Source organism: Macaca mulatta, chromosome 10, assembly GCF_049350105.2.
Source record: "Macaca mulatta isolate MMU2019108-1 chromosome 10, T2T-MMU8v2.0, whole genome shotgun sequence".
NCBI lineage: Eukaryota > Metazoa > Chordata > Mammalia > Primates > Cercopithecidae > Macaca > Macaca mulatta.
In genome coordinates, this window is record NC_133415.1 from 27,758,475 (window position 1) to 27,779,305 (window position 20,831).

At 53.2% G+C, this 20,831-nt stretch overlaps 1 protein-coding gene and 1 pseudogene across 4 annotated transcripts in view; both read right to left on the minus strand.

Annotated features, from left to right (window-relative positions):
• Nucleotides 1-20,831, minus strand: part of LOC100424995 (beta-glucuronidase-like) — a 433,296-nt pseudogene that overhangs the window by 340,122 nt on the left and 72,343 nt on the right. The window lies entirely within an intron of this gene.
• Nucleotides 5,133-9,768, minus strand: IGLL1 (immunoglobulin lambda-like polypeptide 1). 3 transcript variants are annotated; one of them, XM_077948016.1, is made up of 3 exons: nt 9,396-9,768; nt 6,945-7,063; nt 5,133-5,589 (listed from the first exon to the last, which is right to left on the minus strand). In XM_077948016.1, the coding sequence occupies exons 1-3, from the start codon at nt 9,599-9,601 to the stop codon at nt 5,270-5,272; spliced, it is 645 nt and encodes a 214-aa protein (XP_077804142.1). In that variant the 5' UTR covers nt 9,602-9,768; the 3' UTR covers nt 5,133-5,269.

Sequence of the window (20,831 nt, forward strand, 5' to 3'; positions counted from 1 at the left end):
AGAGAGGAAAGGAGGCAAGAGACTCATGGAGCAGGGGTGCCATTCTCTGTTTAGAGGGGCCAGAAGCCCCAGTGTGCTTTCCAGAGGCCAGCCAAAGCTTCCTGGGAGCTCCATGGGTGGTGCTGGGACTTCTACAGGATTCAGCATGACTTAAAGGGCCCTGGGGAATGCATTCTGTTCCCCAGTCCCCCACCCCCACCTGCCAGAATGACAGAGGCTTCCCAACAAAGGTGGGTAAGCCGGGCAGGGGTGGCAACCCAAGGCTGCTGGGGAAGTGGGGTGTTCCAGGGCTGAGCAAAACTCCCGACTCTCCCCCTACCTCGGTTTCTTCATCTTAAAAATGGAGCTGGTGGGGCTGGGCGCGGTGGCTCACGCCTGTAATCCCAGCACTTTGGGAGGCTGAGGCAAGCGGATCACGAGGTCAAGATATCGAGACCAGCCCGGCCAACATGTTGAAACCCCGTCTCTACTAAAAAATGCAAAAATTAGCCGGGTGTGGTGGTGCACGCTTGTAATCCCAGCTACTCAGGAGGCTGAGGCAGGAGAATTGCTTGAAGCCAGTAGGTGGAGGTTGCAGTGAGCCGAGATCGTGCCACCGCACTCCAGCCTGGGTGACAGAAAGAGAATCCATCTCAAAAAAAAAAAAAAAAAATGGAGCTGGTGGTGAAGTGCTGAGGTTCTGTCAATCTTTCTTCCCTCCAAATTTCTGGCATGCCCAGCCCCACGTCTGGGTTGAGAGTAGTGACTCAGCAGATACTGAAGGCTACTGCTAGTAACCAAATGAGGTTAGCAGGAGGACTGGCAGGACGCAGGGAGCTGGGATTCCGAACAGCGCATAGTTAGGTCTCACCCACCTGTGGCCCCATCTATCCAACCACCTAACATTTACTCATCGTTCAGCAAATATTTAGTGAACACCAACTATGTATGAGGCACTATGGAGGGGAGTGGGTGTTAGGTCCCCCCTCTTCCCCATCTCCTTCCTCTCCCCACAACCCGCATGTCTCCACCTTCATTTTCTTTTGGGTTATGGTCACAGGAGGACTGGACTGGGAGTCAGGACTAGACTCAGGCTCGCTGGTGACCTAGACAGGCACCTTGCCTTCTCTGTACCTTGGTGGACCAATGGTCATTAGTGGACTCTGTGTCCTTCCTGAGAGAGGAGAGCCCTGGATTAACAGCAGCTCTGGGCTGGGGGCCTCACCCCTGGATCTCGTTCAGTCCCCATAAAGTGAGATGAAGGAATAGAGACCAAGACTCACCCAGGACCCTATAGCCAGGAAGGGAAGAGGGCAGAGCTCAGGTCTGTCTGGCCCCAGAGCCCTGCCCGCTTGTCTGAGCTGGAGGGGAAGGAGTGCCCGTCGGGAGAAACTCTCAGATCCTGGATAGAAGCCGGGATGAGGGATAGGGACTAAGGTGCTCAGAGTCCCCTTGCCCTGCCCCTCAGTTAGTGGCTTTGACCACCAGCCGTCTCAGAAAGGCTTCTGTCGGTCAGAGAAGCAGCTGCCCCAGAAGGCCATGCAGGGTGACCTCAGCCTCCTCAATGTTCCCTGGGCCAGCACAGGCACAGAACGAGCCTCCTTTTGTAAAGAGATGTATACTCACTGGGTCAGCAGTGAGGCAGGGAGGACAGCCTCACAGCTATGAGCACAGGTTTTCTAAGGCTGGTCCCCAACCCAGCTCTGCTGCCTGCTAGCACTGGGCCCCTGGGCAAGCTGCCTCCTCCCCTGAGCCTCAGTCTTCCCATCTGTAAAATGGGCATAGTGACAATTCCGTAGACCCGCTGTGCTAGATCCTGTGCTGAGCCCTCTCTGTATCTGCACCCCTCTCTGTAGCAGCACCCCCCTCTTCCATAACCTTCGTTCCTCTAGTCCTCACCTCAGAGTCCAGCCGCGGCAGCGGTTCTGCGCCACCTGACAGATCTCCATGCCTCCACTGCATCCAGAATGCAGCTCTGAATGCCCCGTCTGGAGATGTGGGGTCCTGCCCACCCAGCCCCCAGACCAAGGGACACATTTATGGTGAGGGAGGATCCCAGTGGGCACATGAGCGCGATGCCCACCAGTCTCACCCTGGAGCCTGGGCCTGATGGAACGTAGGGGCAGCCAGCTTGTGCCACACCCCGAGCACAGAGCCAACAGCCAGTCCCAGGTGCTGCATCCCCAGGAGCTGGAACACATGGTCCAGGGACAAGTTGTAGAAATAGGATTGCCCCCCCCCCACCATGCCCCAGTGACCTCCTTGTGGATTTGTGCTTCTTGTCCCTGCAACTTTAGGTTTGTCAGACGAGAGGCCCCAGCTACCTGGGACACGGGAGAGGGGAAAGGGGCAGGGAAGAAGGGAAGTAGGGGAGGGCTCCACTGGGCACAGCATGGATCTCATTGAACTCAAACCTGTGACTATATCTGTCACACTGGGGCCTTTGTGCCAGGGACCAGGGCCAACATGTAAAGAAAGGGGTTCCCACTCAGGGTGGGTTCTAAGCCCTTCTTGGTAACCCTCTAGCATGAAGTCTTTGCAGGTATTGCAGATGCCAGCACCTCAAAGGGAACTCTGACGGGAGGACCCCGTGGGGGACAGGGGTGGGGCTGGATGCTGCAGGGCGGGACTGTGTTGAGTAGCTCGCCTGAATGGCTTCAGACCTCTTGGCTTCACCTCCTAATCCAGACCCAGCTGCAGTAAATAGACCTCCCAGGCCGTGACAATCTCCATGCTGCCGTAAGCTGACAATGGCCTGCCCTAGACCCCTGTGCTTGCCTCTCGCTTCCAGCTCGGGGCTTTGCTGATGCCACAGTGTGGGATCCCCTCACCTCTGCCTCTCCACAGTAACCCACTCAGCAGTTACGCACGCTCAACAGCTAGTGCAAAGGCGTGAACACCCTACAGGCTAACGCTTCCTCAAAGGCAGCAGAGCCCTGGAAGCAATGCTCCCTCCTTTCTTCCCTGGGCGGATGGTTCTGAGATGCATTGTGTAAGACAGCTCTGGTGATCCTGGGGGATCTGGCACCCCGGCTTCCGTAATGGTGAACTCAGCAATGCACGTTTGCATTGGCTTTTTTTTTTTTTTTTTTTTTTTTTTTGAGCCAGAGTCTTGCTCTGTCACCCAGGCTGGAGTGCAGTGGTGTAATCTCGGCTCACTGCAACCTCCATCTCCCAGGTTCAAGTGATTCTCCTACCTCAGCCTCCTGAGTAGCTGAGACTACAGGCGCATGCGATCACATCTGGCTTTTTTTTTTTTTTTTTTTTTTTTTTTTTTTTTGAGACAGAGTCTCACTCTGTCACCCAAGCTGGAGTGCAATGGCACAATCTTGACTCACTGCAACCTCTGCCTCCCAGGTTCAAGTGATTCTCCTGCCTCAGCCTCCCAAGTAGCTGGGATTACTGGCACCCGCCACCACACCTGGCTAATTGATGTATTTTTAGTAGAGATAGGGTTTCATCATGTTGGCCAGGCTGGTAATTTTTGTATCTTTAGTAGAGACGGGGTTTTGCCTTGTTGGCCAGGTTGGTCTCTAACTCTTGACCCCAAGTGATCCACCCGCCTCGGCCTCCCAAAGTGCTGGGATTACAGGTGTGAACCACTGTGCCTGGCCTTTGCACTGCTTTTCTTGCTGCTCCTGTTTTGCTCTCCCCATCCCCATCCCCATCCCTCACTCTCGCCCCTGGGAGTACTCGTCCCAAACAAGCTCCAAGTACAAGAGCCTTTCTTTGAGGCCTGCTTGCAGGGGAGCCCAAACCAAAGCAGATGTTCCAGGCTGAATTGTGCTCCTCCAGATTCATACGTTGAAGTCCTAACCCCAGGTCCTCAGAATGTGTCTGTGTTTGGAAATAGGGTACTATGGTCTGAATGTTTGCATTCCACCAAAATTCAGGTTGGAACCTAATCTCCAATGTGATGGTATTATGAGGTGGTGGCTTTGGGGAGGTGAGAGGCTCTGCCCTTATGAATAAGATTAGTGTCTGTATCAGTCCATTCTTGAATTTCTGTAAATAAACACCTGAGACAAGGTAATTTATAAAGAAAAGAGGTTTGCTTGGCTCACAGGTCTGCAGGCTGTACAGGAAGCATGCTGGCATCTGCTCAGCTTCTGGGGAGGCCTTAGGAAGCTTCCAGTCATGACGGAAGGTGAAGGGGGAACAGGTGTCTTACATGGCCAGAGCAGGAGCAAAACAGAGTTGACAGGGATGTGCCACACACTTTTAAACAACCAGATCCCACGAGAACCCACTCACTATCAGGAAGACAGCACCAAGCCATGAGGGATCCACCACCAACCAGACCAAACACCTCCCACCAGTCCCCATCTCCAACTCTGGGGAGGCTGAGGCAGGAGAATCGGTTGAACCTGGGAGGTGGAAGTTACGGTGAGCTGAGATTGCGCCATTGCACTCCAGCCTATGTGACAGAATGAGACTCCGTCTCAAAAAAAAAAAAAGAGAGAAAAGAAAAAAAGAAAAAGAAAGAAATGATGGAGCACCTTTTACCCTTCTTGCACTGGTTCCTGGGGAGCTCAGAGCCTATCTTATGCAAATGTCCTGAGCCTCTTGCAGGCCTTTCATGTGTGTTTCCTTCCTGGCTTCCTCCTATTTTTATCACACCTCTGAACCTGCCGTTGGGTGAAAAATCAAGGTGGGCCCAAAATTTAAGAGCTCATGAATTTCATGGTGTTGGAGTGTCCCGCCAGTCCAGCTCTCAGGGGTGGGCAGTTGGGCAGAGAGGAAGGAGGGCATTCCAGGGGACAGGGCCAGAAGTAGAGGGACTCCAGTCCTAGAGTAGGATTTCCAGGCTGAGGAAAGACAGGCCGTGGCTGGGTAGAGGATCCAGAACAGAACAGTGACAGAGGGTGTATCTGGAGACTCAGCCAGAAATACCTCCCTCCAGAAAGTAGGCAGCAAGTCGGGGGTTGAGCTGCAAGAAGGAAGGGGAGGAGGGAGAGAATGGAGGGACCGGTGTTCAGTGAGCCGACTCCTCCTATCCTGGCCTATTTCCCCAGGGGACACGCCTAGGAGATTGTGATCCTCCCCTCCAGGCTACTTTCCCACTGGTGCCAGGATTCCCCCAACGCCACACTGAGAACCCAGGAGACGCACCAAATTGTATGAGAGATAAGAAAAGAAGAGAGGGAGCAGGATTTCTGGTTGACGAAGGATATTTATTGAGAGTTTACTGGGTACAGGGAGAAGGGCTGGATGGCTTGGGATGCAGAGAGATCCCTCCCCTGGGATTCTGCAGCTCCAGGCCCCTGTGGGTGGGGTGAGGGTTAGGAACCTACGAACATTGTGCATGGGTCACTGTCTTCTCCACGGTGCTCCCTTCATGCGTGACCTGGCAGCTGTAGCTTCTGCGGGACCTCCACTGCTCGGGAGTCAGGCTCAGGTAGCTGCTGGCCGCGTACTTGTTGTTGCTTTGTTTGGAGGGCGTGGTCATCTCCATGCCCTGGGTGATGGGGGTACCATCTGCCTTCCAGGTCACCGTCAAGATTCCTGGATAGAAGTCACTCATGAGACACACCAGCGTGGCCTTGTTGGCTTGGAGCTCCTCAGAGGACGGCGGGAACAGAGTGACCGAGGGGGTGGCCTTGGGCTGACCTGTGTGGACAGAGGAGGGGTGAGAGACGGCAGAGGGAGAGTGGGGTGTTGTGGAGCGCCTCTCTCTGTCTAAAGTCTCTGGGAGGGTTCATGGTGTGGCCGTCTGGTCCACCCAGGGCCTCTGCTTCCCTCTTCATTCCCTCCTTTCCACTGGAGCCCTCTGGAGAGCAGACAGCCCTGCACCTTCCTAAGGGCCTTCCCAAGTCACCTTTCCCAGGCGTCCTGGCCCAGTCATTTCCTCTGCAGCCTCAGTTTCCCCGTGTGTACCCAGGGCAGGCTGCACTCCCTCCTTCCTGGTTTCTGGAGTCTGAGTTTGGAATTTAGGGGTCTCCCCCACAGCACACAAAACCATCCTGGCAGGGTGTGGGGAGGCCCAAACCTGGCATGGCCTGGAGCTTCCCATCCCCTGGGACACCAGGCTGTGCCCCAGCCTGGCCCACTCAGTTCTCCTGGTGAAGCAGGGGCTCCACTCAGACACACCCTGGGGCTCTGCCATCACCCCTATCTCCACCAGCCCGACCACAGGACCCTTCACATCGGCTGGGTTCTTGGAGCTGCTTCCCCAGATTTCGGGGGACCGCAGCCCCCATGCCCACCCCAGCAGCCTCTGATTCACCTGGTGGCCGTGGAGTTATGTGCACCCCCGTTTACTCCCCGCTAGTCACCTCCTGAGTCTAAAGTGCCCTCCTCAAATGAAGGTGGGAGGTCCACCTGTGAACAGAGAGACACCGGGCCCCAGAGGTGACGGGGCTCCAGAGACAGACACATCTCTGCCCTAAGAGACCCTCTCCTTTCTGGTAACTGTCCTGGGAGGGCTGGGCTCTGGGACCTTACCCAGTCTCACCCATCCCTTTGTGTCCCCATGTCCTCACGACCCAGCACAGGCCACAGAGCTGCAGCCTAGACCCAGAGCCCTCTCTGTGTCCTCCATTGGCCTCCCCTCGAGGTGACCCCTGTGTCCCCAGGCCCCCGTGTGGCCCTCCCAGGCTGGATGGGCACCCAGCCCTCAGCCTAGACCCCGGGGTCCCGGGGACTGTCTCTACCGGCCTCTGTCCCTCACTCAGACATCTGCCCTGGGAGAGGGGAGGAGCCCTGACCCTGCCCAATCCCAGCCCGGGTCCCGGGACCAGGCTGTGTCCCGCTGTTGGAACCTGAAGGTGGCTGCTCCCACTGTGGGGGCCCTTCCTGCCGGTTACCCCGAGACTAACGCACCTCGTCCAGGCCCCATGGAGAAAGGTAGGGGTCAGTGCTTAAGGCTGGGAGGGCAGAGGGGAAGAAGCCCCAGAGAGAGAAAACAGATTTCCAAAGATAGGAGAGGGTGGGACAGGCTGGGAAAGGTTGTGAGAGCCACATACCTAAAACAGTGAGCTGGGTCCCGCTGCCAAACACATGCCTCAGTGAATTATGCCTGGACTGAAACTCCCGGGGCCAGCACCTGGGGCCAGTCCAGGAGCCGTGCTGGAGCAGGAACCTGCTGGGTGTGAGGGGCACAGGGCTGCAGTGTGTAGGCTGTGACCTAGGCACAGGGCAGGGGGGTGGCCAGTATCCCAGTAGTGTCTCTGTGCCTGTCCCTTCTCTGAGGCAGGTGCTGCCCACAGCCTTGGAGCCACCCCAGCCTGTGTCCCAGTCTCTGAAGCTGTTGGTGCTGATGGCAACGCTGGCCCAGTGGGTCCCAGCAACTCTCTGAGTGACGCATCCCCTCAGGCAGCTGTGCGGTGTGGCTCAGGAGTCCTGAGCTGGCTCGGACCTGCCCAACCTCACTTGGCCTCTTTTCAAGGGCCTCTGAAGTCCTCCACAAGTGTCGCCAGTCAAGCCAGGCTGACTTCCTCCCTGGACCAGGACACTGGGTCATTCTTGACTCAAGAGGAGAGTCCTCTGCTTTTATATCTATCCATGGAGATGCAGCTCAGTCTCACTTTGTTCATGGAGCCTTTTCTGATCATTCATTCCATCTGTCCACCCATCCATCTGTCCATCCACCTGTCCATCTATGCATCTGTCCATTTATTCATCTGTCTTTGCATCTATCTGTCATCTAACAGTTCATCCACCCATCTACTTGTCCATAGATCCATCCATAGATCCATCCTGTCTACCAGGCACTGTGTTGTGTGCTGGGGACCTGGTGTGGTCCCCCAGGCTCTCACCTCCATCTCTCCCAGGTCATGGCCAACAAGGCCCTCCTCATGGTCATGTCGAAGGTCCTTCTGCTGTACCTGGTGTCTCTGCTGGATGTGACACGGGGCTGGCCCCTCTTTCCAGTGACTCTTTTCCCCTTGGGGTCTGACTCCCCTTTCCTCTTCCCCTGACATCTGTTTCTCCATGGCCCGTGCCTGGCTGCTGACTCCCCCACTATTGCCCACATGGCGAGGCTGGAGCCTATCCCAGCTTCAAACCTTCAGCTCCACCTCAATTGCCAACTCAACTGACCATGTCCAGTGAGCTACCCAACAGGACTCTAAAACTAATCACATCCAGAGGAGATGACCACCTTCCCCCAGCCCAGCTCATTTTCCATCTTCATCTCATCACAATGACCATGGGTGGTCTCAACCCCTCAGCCAGAAACCTGGAGTCCCTGGACTCAGTCACCTCGCCTCCCACACTGAAATGGCTTTTGTGTACTTAGCTACTGCATCTAGACAGTCTTTTTTTTTTTCTTTTGAGACAGAGTCTCGCTATGTTGCCCAGGCTGGAGTGCAGTGGCGTGATCTTGGCCCACTGCAACCTCCGCCTCCTGAGTTCCTGGTTTCAAACGATTCTCATGCCTCAGCCTCCCAAGTAGCTGGGACTACAGGCGTACACCACCACACCCAGCTAACTTTTCTATTTTTTATAGAAACAGTTTCACCATGTTGGACAGACTGGTCTTGAACTCCTGACCTCAAGTGATCCACCCACCTCAGCCTCCCAAAGTGCTGGAATCATAGCGGGACCTGCCTATGGGGCCAGCAAGAGGGAGGTTCTGCCCCTGAAATGATGATCGCCTGTGGGTACGTGATCGCCTGTGGGTACAACATGATCGCCTGTGGGTACAACGTGCACCAGCGATGACCAGGCTGTTGTGTCCCAAATAGTCATAAATGGACCCAGATGCTTGGTGCTTTGTCCGGGGACCTCCCACCACATGCAGAGTGGTGGCGAGGGCTGAGGTCACACAGGGAGTTGTGGCCTCCCTAGACCCTCTCCTGGGCTTCTTCTTTGGAGGCACCTGCACCCTGGATAAGCTTGGGTCTCCTAGGGGCTGGTTTCAGGAGGCGATGCTGGCTGAGGTCTAGTGACCCAGGGACTCCAGGAAACGCCCCTCACACATCAGCTGGAGCTCCAGGGAGTGGCCCCTGCCCAGTGAGGGTGGGAGTGGACAGGCGACATAGGCCAGGGGAAAGGGGGAGGAGGAGGAGGGAGAAGAGGAGAAGGAAGAGGGGGAGAAGGGGGAGGCCTGGGCACCCTTCAGGGATAGTGGCCACCACCCTGTGGATGTCCTGCCCCTGCCTCCGGTCCTGCCCTACCCCAAGTACTAGGGGGAGGTAAGGGAGACATTGACCTTGGGGCCAAATGTAAGGGGTGGGGGCAAAAATCTCAGGAATCAAGATAAATAATATTTTAATATGACATTAAGCAATAAAAATTAATTTAAACAAATCCATGATGGAAAAATATTAACACTTCAGTTAAAGTCAGTGTGTGTCTGGCTCCCCTCCAGGGATTAACCTTCCTCCTCCCCCCTCTGGCTTGTCTCCCCTTGGTCATCCTTTCCCGCCTCTGCCGCCAGACCCCCACATCCCCAGGAATCTCTCACCCCTTACCTGCCCCACCGGCTCCTCAGGCTGGACCGGCTGCTTCCTCCAGGGGCTCCAGGGCCCAGGGCTCTGCTCTGCGGTGCAGCCGTTGGGTGCACCAGGCCATGGGTTACCAGCGCCAGACCCAGCAGCAGCAGGGGCCAGCGCTGCCTGAGGTTGGGGCCTGGCTCACCAGGGGCCTCACGGCCCGGCTGGCCTGTCCCTGGCCTCATCCGCCCTCAGGGTCGGAGGCCCTTGTGGCCTGACTTGCAGCGTGGGCTCCCTGGAGAGTGGTGCCCCGGTCTCTCGCTGGCAGCAGCTGTCCCAGGGCACCCCAGTCCATGTGGCCCCATCCTCATCCTCTGGTCCCTGCCCCCAGCCAGGCCCCTTCCAGCGTCCATGGCCGTCACCCCTGGGGTTCTGTCCCGGAGGCACATCTGCCAACTGCCCTGCTGTGGTCAGGATGCAGGGCTCAACTGCCTCCCACACCTGTCAGCTTGGCCTTGCCCCTGGGGCCCTGGGTGCTTTGTTCGGGGACCTCCCACCACAGGCAGAGGGTCGGCAAGGGCTGAGGTCACACAGGGAGGTGGGCTGCACCATGGCCCCCCAAGACCCTCCCCTGGGGCTTTCCTTTGGAGGAACCTGCACCCTGGATGGGCTTGAGTCCCCTCGGGGCTGGTCCCAGGAGGTGACGCGCCTGACTTCCCTCCTTCCCCCAGGGCGCCCTGGGTCTGTGGAGCATCTCACTGGGGTCCAGAGAGCCGCCCAGCAGGAGTCCCCCAGGGCTTGAGCTCAGGGGGCTGGGCTGAGGCTCCTCCAACCAGCCCTGGAGGGAGGTGTGGTTAGAGAGGAGGAAACAGGTTTGGGGTTAGCCAGAAGCCACTCAACGGTTCAAGTCCAGGAATCATGAGGTAAGAACGAAAACGCCGTTTAATGTGCCACGTTCAGCGCCTCACAGACCTCACATCACACAGACACACAGACACAGAGACACACACACACAGAGACACACAGACACACACACACACTCCCCACCCCAGCTTCCTGAAGGTGTAATTGACAAAACTGTATATATTGACCACCTACAATGTGATGCTTTGCCACACTGTAAAATGATTAAATCAAGCTGACTCACACGTCCATCTCCTCACATGCTTATGCTTTTGTAGTGAGAACACGGAAGATCTAATCTTAGCAATTTTCCAGTATACATTTATTAACTGTAGTCTCCACGTTGTATGATACATCTCCAGAGCTCATTCTTACGGATTTCACTCAGAGGCCAGTAGCTTCTTCCCGGGCGGTGAGCGCGTCATGTCATGGCTTCTGACAGGCCCCCGGGTCCTCTCCCAGCCCGGCATCCCCGACCCTCTCCCAACATCTCGGGACCCTGTGCTTTGGTGGTGGGGGGAGCAGTGGCAGTGAGGAGAGACTGAGCACCTGTGCTGGGCGGCCAGGGCCAGGCTCTTTTGCTGGTGTTGCCAGAGACGCCTCTGGTCACCCAGGAGTCTCAGGTTCCTCTCCTCCAGAGGTGGGGCTGGAAATGCTGCCGGCTCTGCTTGCTTTTCAGGGCCGGGCTGAGGTTGGTGTTGGGAGATAATGCATGTCAAAGTGTTGTTTTCTTCATTTGTAAAAAAGTAGTAACATACACACGACCTAAAATTTATCATCTTGACCTTTTTTTGTTTTTTTGAGTCTTGCTCTGTCGCCAGGCTGGAGTGCAGTGTGGCACGATCTCAGCTCACTGAAACCTCTGACTCCCTAGTTCAAGCAATTCTCCTGCCTCAGCCTCCCGAGTAGCTGGGATTACAGGCATGCACCACCAAGTCCAGCTAATTTTTGTATTTTTAGTAGAGATGGGGTTTCACCATGTTGGCCAGGCTGGTCTCGATCTCCTGACCTCATGATCCGCCCGCCTGGGCCTCCCAAATGCTGGGATCACAGGTGTGAGCCACCGCGCCTGGCCCATCTTGACCATTTTTAAGTGCACAGTTCAGTGGCATTAACTACATTCATAATGTCGTGCAACTATCACCACCATCCATCTCTAGATTTTTTTTTTTTTTTTGAAAGTCTTGCTCTGTTGCCCAGGCTGGAGTGCAGTGGGGCAATCTTAGCTCATGGCAATCTCTTCCTCCTTGGTTCAAGTGATTATCCTGTCTCAGCCTCCTAAGTAGCTGGGATTACAGATGCCCACCACCATGCCAGCTAATTTTTTGTATTTTTAATAGAGACGGGGTTTCAGCATGTTGGTCAGGCTGGTCTCGAACTCCTGACCTCATGATACGCCTGCCTCGGCCTCCCAAAGTGCAGGGTTTACAGGCGTAAGCCACCGCAAGTGGCATGGCTTTTTCTGTTTTTTGACACGGAGTCTCACTCTGTTGCGCAGGCTGGAGTGTAATGGCACATCTAGATCTTTTCCATCTTGCAAAACTCAAATTCTGTCCCCATTCAACACTAACTTCCCATTTCTCCCTCCCCCAGCCCCTGGCACCCACCATGCTAGTTCCCGTCTCTCTATTTGGCTACCCTGGGTACCTCCTATGGGTGGGACCATACTCTACTTGTCCTTTGAAAGTGCTTTTTAAACTGGAAAGTGCTGCATGTATAATACCTTCAGGGGCTTATTAGTATTATCTTTTATATTTCTCTGAGATGGAATTTCACTCTGCTGCCCAGGTTGGAGTGCAATGGCGCTATCTCAGCTCACTGAGGACTCTGCCTCCTGAGTTTGAGCAATTCTCCTGCTTCGGCCTCCCAGGTAGCTGGTCTACAGGTGCCCGCCATCATGCTACATTTTCGTGTTTCTAATAGAGACGGGGTTTCACCATGTTGACCAGGCTGGTCCCAAACTCCTGATCTCAGGCGATCAGCCCACCTCAGCCTCCCAAAGAGCGGGGATTACAGGCGTGAGCCATCATGCCTGGCCGATTATCATTATTATTATTACCAGCTGGCCTAGTTAGTGTGGCTTGGAAAATGTTGTTAACCATCATAAAGTAAATGAATCCTTGATGATACTGAGCTTCAACTGCCACTATTTGAATTTTGCACCGCAGCTCATAGAGGGGGTGAAATTCATTCCAATGGCTGCAGCTAACCTTTTGTTAAAGTGAGGCCGCCTAGAGCTGACTCCAGCTGGAGAGCGAACTGTTCCACGGGAGGGATTGTAACGGTTCCCGGAATGTTGCTTCAGTTACCTGAATGCGCAGATATGCTCTGGGTTACAGTGGAAGATCTACTTCTTGCTGGAAGTTTGGATGGAAAATCTTTTGGAAAGTGCTGTCCTGGAACATCTGGCCCAGCTGTCAAATCCCCTCTTGCATTTCCCCAGCGGCAGATCCGCTGTCACGTTTTAAGCCACCCTTTGCCTTAGGTCCTCCATATCCCGGTCCCGGCCACCGGGTGTGTCCCTGGGGCAGTGCCATCCAATGGCTTGTCCAGTGCTGTGAGGCTCTCCCCAACTTCCCTCCAGTTGAGTTTCATGGGTGCCACATGCCTGTCCTGGAGCTGGGCCATCTCACACATCCCCTTGGCATCTGCCAGCCACGGTTGTGGGATGCTACAAGAGACAGACAGACAGACGAACGGAAGACTTCATGTTATCTCATGGAGATCACTAGAGCCATAGTGAGCTCAGGCTCCATGGACTGATGCTCAGATCCCAGTGTCCCACAAACACTGAGAGTCCCCTAAGCGCCAAAGGCTGCATCCCAGACAGCTCCCGATCCTCGGGGAGACAGGCAAGGTGCTGAGCAGTAATGCGATGTGGACACCCTAAGAAACATTGATGCAGGTACAGGGGAAGCCCCTGGGAGGCCCCAATCCAGTGCAGCTTCTCCCTTGTTGAGAGGCTTGGTCCGCTGCTGCCCCTGACCCTGGCTCCTCTCACCTTCAGGGCTGGAGCAGCACCTGCCCTGGGGATCTGGGCTGAAGCTGCTCCCTCCCCAGCACCCCCCCCCCCCTTGAGTGTGACACTCATCATTGCCTGGAACTCAGAAACTGTGGTTCCCCCAAGGACAGCCCCAGGTCTTGGGAGAGGAAGGAACTGTTTTTAAATATAGTGTCCCCAGCCGCTCCCTTTCAGGCCCTGCCTGACCCTGCACCTGCCATGGCCTCTAAACAGAGGCAGCCTCAGACCACATCTTTCTGTGGTGGGAAATCTGGGTTTGGCTGGATCCTGGGGACCCTGCAGGGCTGGGCTGAGCCGGGCCTCTCCAGCAGGTGCAGCTGCAGCTCTGACCACCCAGGCTTATCTCACCCCTTCCTGGACTGAGATGTGTCCAGGCCTGGGCAGAGGAGGCTGGGTCCTGCTGTTCTGCTCAGTGCCCTCTCTTTTTAGGGTCCCTGGTGCCTCCGCAGAGCCCTCTGGGTCCCGCCTGGCTCTCCTCCCTCAGAGCACAGGTGAGTGCCCCATCTGGTCACCTCCACCCTGCTCCCGTGTTCGTGGGTGTCCCTCATTCTGGCCTCCTGCTGGTCAGTCCCCTGCCCACTCTCTCTGCCCCAGGCCTCAGAGACTCCGCCTGCACCACCAAGGATCCCTGTCTCCCAGGCTGTCTCCAGAGGACATACAGGACCACTTTCCCCAGAACCCAGAAGTGAAGGTTCTAGAAACTCTCAGGTTCTCAGGGTCACTGGAAGTGGTCTCTGCTATTTTGGCAGCTTCAAAATATTCTTCAAAGCTTGAGGTTTCCTTGGACACGAGGATGATGATGTAGCTACCATTATTTATGGCCAGGGTGATGTTTAATTTTATGTGTCGACTTGGCAGGGCCACAGTGCCGGATATTTGGTCAAACATTATTCTGATGTTTCTGTGGCATTATTTTGTGGGTAGGATTAACATTTAAATTTTACATTTCACAATTCTGTGAAAATTAAACAACAGTCTTTTTGTTGAGACAGGGTCTTGCTCTGTTGCCCAGGCTGGAGTGCGGTGGTGCAATCAGAGCTGACTGCAGCCTCCAACTCTTAGGCTCAAGCGATCTTCCCACTTCAGCCTCCCAAGTAGCCAGAACTAGAGGCACATGCTCCCACACCTGGCTAAATTGTGTAAATGTTTTGTTAAGAGAGAGGGTCTTGCTATGTTGCTCAGGCTGGTCTCAAGCTCCTGAACTCAAGTGATCCTCCTGACTTGGTCTCCTGAAGTGTGGAATTACAGGCGTGAGCCACCATGCCCACCTAGTGGCATATTTCTTAATTTCCAAATACGTGATGATGTTCTAGTTACATATTTGGTTTTGGGGGATATTTTGTGGGTTTTTTTTTTTTTTTTTTGAGACAATCTCACTCTCACCCAGGCTGGAGTGCAGTAGTGTGATCATGGCTCACTGCTGTCTGCGACTCCTAGGCTCAAGTGATCCTCCTGCCTCAGCCTCCTGAGTAACTAACTGGGACTACAGGCACATGCCACCACGACCCAGCTACTTTCTTTTTTATTTTTATAAAGACAGGGTCTCACTATGTTGCCCAGGATGGACTCAAACTTCTGGCTTCAAATGATCCTCTTGCTTTGGCCTCCTAAAGTTCTGGGATTGCAGGGATGAGTCACTGTGTGCCCAGCCATATCTTTGTTATTGATTTCTAGTTCAACTGTATGTGTTTAGGGTACATACTCTCAATAATTTCAATTCTTTGAAATTTGCCTTATGGAGACTTGTTTAAAACTCAATATATAGTTACTTTTTGTCAATGATTCTTGCCTGTTTTTGTCTTTGAAGAGAACATGTGCTCTGCAGCCCTTGAATGCCGTGCTCTGTATACAAGTCCATTAGGTACTCATTATTGTCTTTCAACCTTCTATTTATTTTTGCTTTTTAGGGTTTGTTTGTTTTGTCTGCTGAGAAGGAATCATCTCCCTCAGGGACTGTGAATTTGTCCCTGTAGCTCAGCAGTTTTTGGTTTCATATTTTTTTGAGACTACATTATTAGATGTATACAAATTTAAAACTGCTGGTCTGGCTGGTGGCTTACACCTGTCATCCTATCACTTTGGGAGGCCAAGGCAGAAGGATCGCTTGAGCCCAAGAGTTTGAAACCAGCCTGGGGAACATGGTGAAACGCCATCTCTACAAAAAAATTAAAAACTAGCTGGGCATGGTGGCTTGCACCTGTAGTCCCAGCTACTTGGGAGGCTGAGGTGTGAGGATCATCTGAGCCCAGGAGGTCTAGGCCGCAATGAACTGTGATCACACCACTGCACTCCAGCCTGGGCAACAAAGTGAGACCCTGTTTCAAAAGAAAACCAAAAAACACCATGACCTCCCTGATGCTCCCTGATGAGGTTTTTTTTTTTTTTTTTTTTTACTCTTGTTGCCCAGGCTGGAGTGCAATGGCACAATCTCAGCTCACTGCAACCTCCTCCTCCCGGGTTCAAGCCATTCTCCTGCCTCAGCCTCCAGAGTAGCTAGGATTACAGGTGCACACCACCATGCCTGGCTAATTATTGTATTTTTAGTAGAGACAGGGTTTCACCATGTTGGCCAGGCTGTTCTTGAACTCCTGACCTCAGGTGATCCACTCGCCTTGGCCTCCCAAAGTGCTGGGATTACAGACATGAGCCACCGCATCCAGCCAAAATAGAACTTTTATTACCATAAAATATCCCTATTTATTCCAGATGATACCTTTTACCTTAAAGTTGCTTTTGTCTGATATCTATAGAACCACACCAGTTTTCTTTTGAGTAGGAATTTCATGGTTATCTTTTTCCATCTGTTTACTTTCACAGCCATTCTCTATCCTACCCCACCATTCCTATACCCAGGAGCTCTTCTCCAAAAGACTTACAAGACTTATTGTGCAAGAGTCGTGTCTGTTCTCCTTGCATTTCCAGCAGTTCAGTCGCATCTCTATGATGGGATTTCTAGGCCTTTTCTGTGCAGTATCTGGGGCTGGGATAGCATTGCTGGGTGCCCCTCCCCGCATGCTTGCACAGACTGTCTGTTACAGACCATGTCAGAGAGCCATGCTGTGGGTCCCAGAAACCTAACTCAAATGGCCTCAGACAAGGAGGGAGTTACTGTCTGGCATACCTGGGAATCTTGACGTGGGGCACCTAGGGTCACCCGATCCCAGAGCCCTGCTTCCATTTCTGTGGGTTTCTCCCTGCCCTTTCCCCCCATGTGGATTTACTCATGGGAAGCCTTATCAGACCGAAATCCGAGGGGACACAGACAGGACTTCTCCATGTTCCCGGCAGAGGGGCCCATCCCTGATGACCAGGACCAGGGCCCGGGTCTGACTGCCTTCCCTGGGGCACAGGGAGGGAGTGGTGAAGGCCTCAGGCCTAGGACAGGCAGCTGACCACCACCCTCCCCTCCCCACCATCCAGGCCACGGACAATCTGAGAACCAACTAGCAATCCAGCAACGGGACACATTCGGCAGAACCCTGGAAGGTGCAGCGGGAACCAGGCCCACAGCCTCTGATGTCAGGGCTCACAGAAACCCAGGGGTCTCCCCACCGTGCATGCAGTGTGACAAAGACTCTCTCCTTGAATAAACTTGAGTTAGGCCCCTCTAAGCCTTCTCATCTGGCTTTGACCTTGAGCTTCAGTGCCCACCTTAATTGCGTCTGCACTGCCCAGTTTTAGCAAGATTCCTGCTAAGTGGGTTTAGCCATAGTCACCTACCCTCAACATCTGATCACCTTCTCTATCTGATCAAATTTCCAGTCTCCCAGGTGATGTCTGATCACCCTGGCCTGCCTTCTGAGAAATTCTGGGAGGTCGGTTTAGCCAGAACCCCACCTTAGCCCTGAGATCCTTCCTCTCAGCCGTTTTCCACTCACTCCCCCAACCCTACTCCAGGGCTATAAATCCCCACTTGCCCGTGCTGTATTTGCATGAAACCCGTCTCATACCGAGGCCTCTTCCCCACTGCAGTAGTTCCTGATAAAATCTGTTTTGACCCATTTGCTACTGTCCAGCTGTGGTTTTCTATTTTATTTTATTTTATTTATTTTATTTTATTTTATTTTATTTATTTATTTTTTTTATTTTTTGAGACAGAGTCCTGCTCTGTCACCCAAGCTGGAGTGCAGCGGCGCAATCTCGGCTCACTGCAACCTCCGCCTCCCAGGTTCAAGCAATTCTCCCACCTCAGCTTCCCAAGTAGCTGGGATCACAGGTACCCATGGCCACACCTGGCTAATTTTTTTTGTATTTTTAGTAGAGACGGAGTTTTGCCATGTTGGCCAGGCTGGTCCCGAACTCCTGGCCTCAGGTGATCCACCTGCCTTGGCTTCCCAAAGTGCTGGGATTACAGGCGTGAGCCACCGCGCCCAGCCCCAGCTCTGGTTTTCTGTAACAAGTTGGGAAGGCGCTCAGTAGGAGGGTTCAGCCCACAGCAGAGAAGTCTATTCAGAATCTCTTCCTTCTTGCGGGTCGCACCTGAGCTGCCCTCCTCCTGAGAACAAAGAGAGCTTCCAGGCAGGGGCCCTACTGTGTGCCCAGCAGGTGCCTAGGGCCACCATTTAAGAGGGTGCTGAGTCTCAGGTGCTGACCCTGTACTCACACAGGTGCCTGCTCCCCTCACCCTGGTCCTGGGCAGGCCCAGCACCTCTGCATCTGCCTTATGGCCTCCAACCGAGCAGGCTGTAATGAGTGATGGCTGTCGCTTCCTTTCTGCCACCCAGGTATCTCACAAATTTTTTTAGCCAATTCCGGCCCCAGATCATATGGAGAAGGGGACTGTGGGAAACTTAGTCTGGTTTAGCCAGGTAAACACAGGGCAAAACCACTCCAGCCCACCTTTGTCACTGTGGCATTTCTGCACACTTCCTCTAACCAGATTAACCTCCAAATAAAGCCAATAGCAACACCATGCTTTTGACGAACATGATGCAACTACACTCATATAACTCAAACAGGCTAACCCTCCCACAGAAGGACTCAGGTCTACAGATCACTCCATCCATCTTCAGGTGACGTTTATTATTCTCCCAGCTGACTCACACACACACATACACACACACACACACACACACACACACACCATGCCACACACACACCTTTGATATTCTGTAACTTAGATATCAAAATAGATTACCAGCCAGGCAAGGTGGCTCAGGCCTATAATCCCAGCACGTTGGGAGGCCAAGGTGGGCAGATCTCTTGAGCCCAGGAGTTCAAGACCAGCCTGGGCAACATGGTGAAACTTTGTCTCTACAAAAAATACAAAAATGAGCCAGGCATGGTGGCCTACACCTGTAGTCCCAGCTACTTGGGAGGTTGAGGTGGAAGAATCACCTGAGCCCAGAAGCTGGAAGATGCAGTGAGCTATGATGGTGCCAGTGCACTCCAGCCTGGGCGACAGAGCAACACTGTCTCATTAAAAAAAAAAAAAAGTATGTATGTATGTGTGTGTGTATATATCTGTGTGTGTGTGTGTGTGTATAAAATGAAAAATATATAAATGTTCATATATAATAAAAATTTTAAAAGTAGGTCATTTATTAACATACGATGTATTAATCACAGGGAAATGAGGGGAAGAAAGAAGGTGTTACTAGTGTTAGGATAAATGCAAATACAGTCATATCCAAACAAAGAAGAAACATCCTCACTATGAGAGTCCTCCTTTCTGTCACTCTCACATGGCCGCAGCTGGTGCTGACTGTTTCCACTACCCATGTGTATTCTCTGTGCCCTCAGCAGATACCTTGCTGTTACCTGTTTGGCGGGGTGACTCAAACCTTTATTCCTGAGGGTCTGGGCCATTCGCGCTCCTGCCTGAATCACATGGCTGTAGTTTGCAGAAAATGTTACCGCAGGACATGAAGGGACCCCGAGGCTTTCAGTGACCCAGAGATATCCTCCCCTCATCCCTCTCTGTGTAGCAGTGCCCCGATACCCTGAGAGTTTGGCTCGATCCCCGTATGTCTATTGTTCTCTGGCATAAGGAGCCCACAGTGGCCGGGGGGCAGCCTCTTGTGGAATTGGTAGAAGGTTTCCTGTCTTGGGAATTAAAGCCTCTAAAACAGCAGAGCCCAGAGCTGTGTGGATGGGAAGCACCTTCTGTTTGTTGATTTCCAGAGCCATGAATCCTGGCTAGGGGTGAAGTAATGCCATATAATGGCTTTCTGGTTGCATTTTAGTGATGATTTCTAGCATCGTTGCATTGTACTACAAAAGCATAACCTGTATTTCAGCACTTTTTTTTTTTTTTTGAGACAGACTGTTGCTCAGCCACCCAGGCTGAAGTGCAGTGGTGTGATCTCAGCACACTGCAATCTCCATTTCTTGGGTTCAACCAATTCTCCTGCCTTAGCCTCACAAGTAGCTGGGATTACAGGTGTGCACCACCACACGTGGCTAATTTTTGTACTTTTAGTAGGATGGGGTTTTTGCCATGTTGCCTAGGCTGGTCTCAAACTCCTGAGCTCAAAGTGATCTGCCTGCCTTGGCCTCCCAAAGTGCTGGAATTACAGATGTGAGCCACTGTACCCAGCCAGCCCTTTGATATTTGGGGACACATTCTTTTTTCTTTTTTTGAGACGGAGTCTCGTTCTGTCACCCAGGCGGGAGTGCAGTGGCACGATCTCAGCTCACTGCAACCTCTGCCTCCCAGGTTCAAGTGATTCACCCGCCTCAGCCTCCCAAGTAGCTGGGATTACAGGTGTGCACCACCATGCCTAGCTTCATTCATATATATATATCTATATATATATATATATATCTATATATATATACACACACACATATATATATATAGTGAGAGAGAGAGCGATGGAGTTTCACCATGTTGGCCGGCTGGTCTCGAACTCCTGACCTCAAGTGATCCGCTCGCCTCGGCTTCCCAAAGTGCTAGGACTACAGGCGTGAAACCACCAGGCCCAGCAGGGGACACGTTCTTTATAGCCTGGCATATGTACGCTTTTGTTCCATATCTGCTTGAAAAGACTGTGTCCTGCACTCGGAGCACGCTCTGCTCTGTGGATGGCCTAAGGCTGTCTACTGTCTTTCTCAAACCTTCTCTAGCCTTTCTCACTCATGGCCCATTTATTCCACTAATTACAGAGATGTATAAGAATCTGGGAGCACCTCTACATCTATAGGCATCCCACAGCTGGAACGCGGATCCCCTAGACAGGTCTGGCCTTCAGGCCTGCAGAATGGTTGAGGCAAAAGGAAGAAAAAGACACGGAGCCCCAAGCAGAGATATGGGGTCCTCCTCCCCCAGCTCAGCCTGGGCCAGTCTCACAGCACCCCCTGGTGGCCTCTTGCTGCAGGTCACACACTTACACCCTCAAGGACTGCACTGGAGCTTCAGACAAGGAGGGCACTGTTTCCAGGCCCTGTTCTTGCTGGATGGGTCAGGTCTCTTCCTCTCCCTCCCTGTGACTCCCCTTTCTCCACCGACTATAAGGACATGGGCTCCTGCCAGCCTTCTCGCGGTCTGAGGACGTGAAATGACAAGGTCTCCTGTTGAGATCTTGAAATACGCCAAGCGCTAGCTTCCC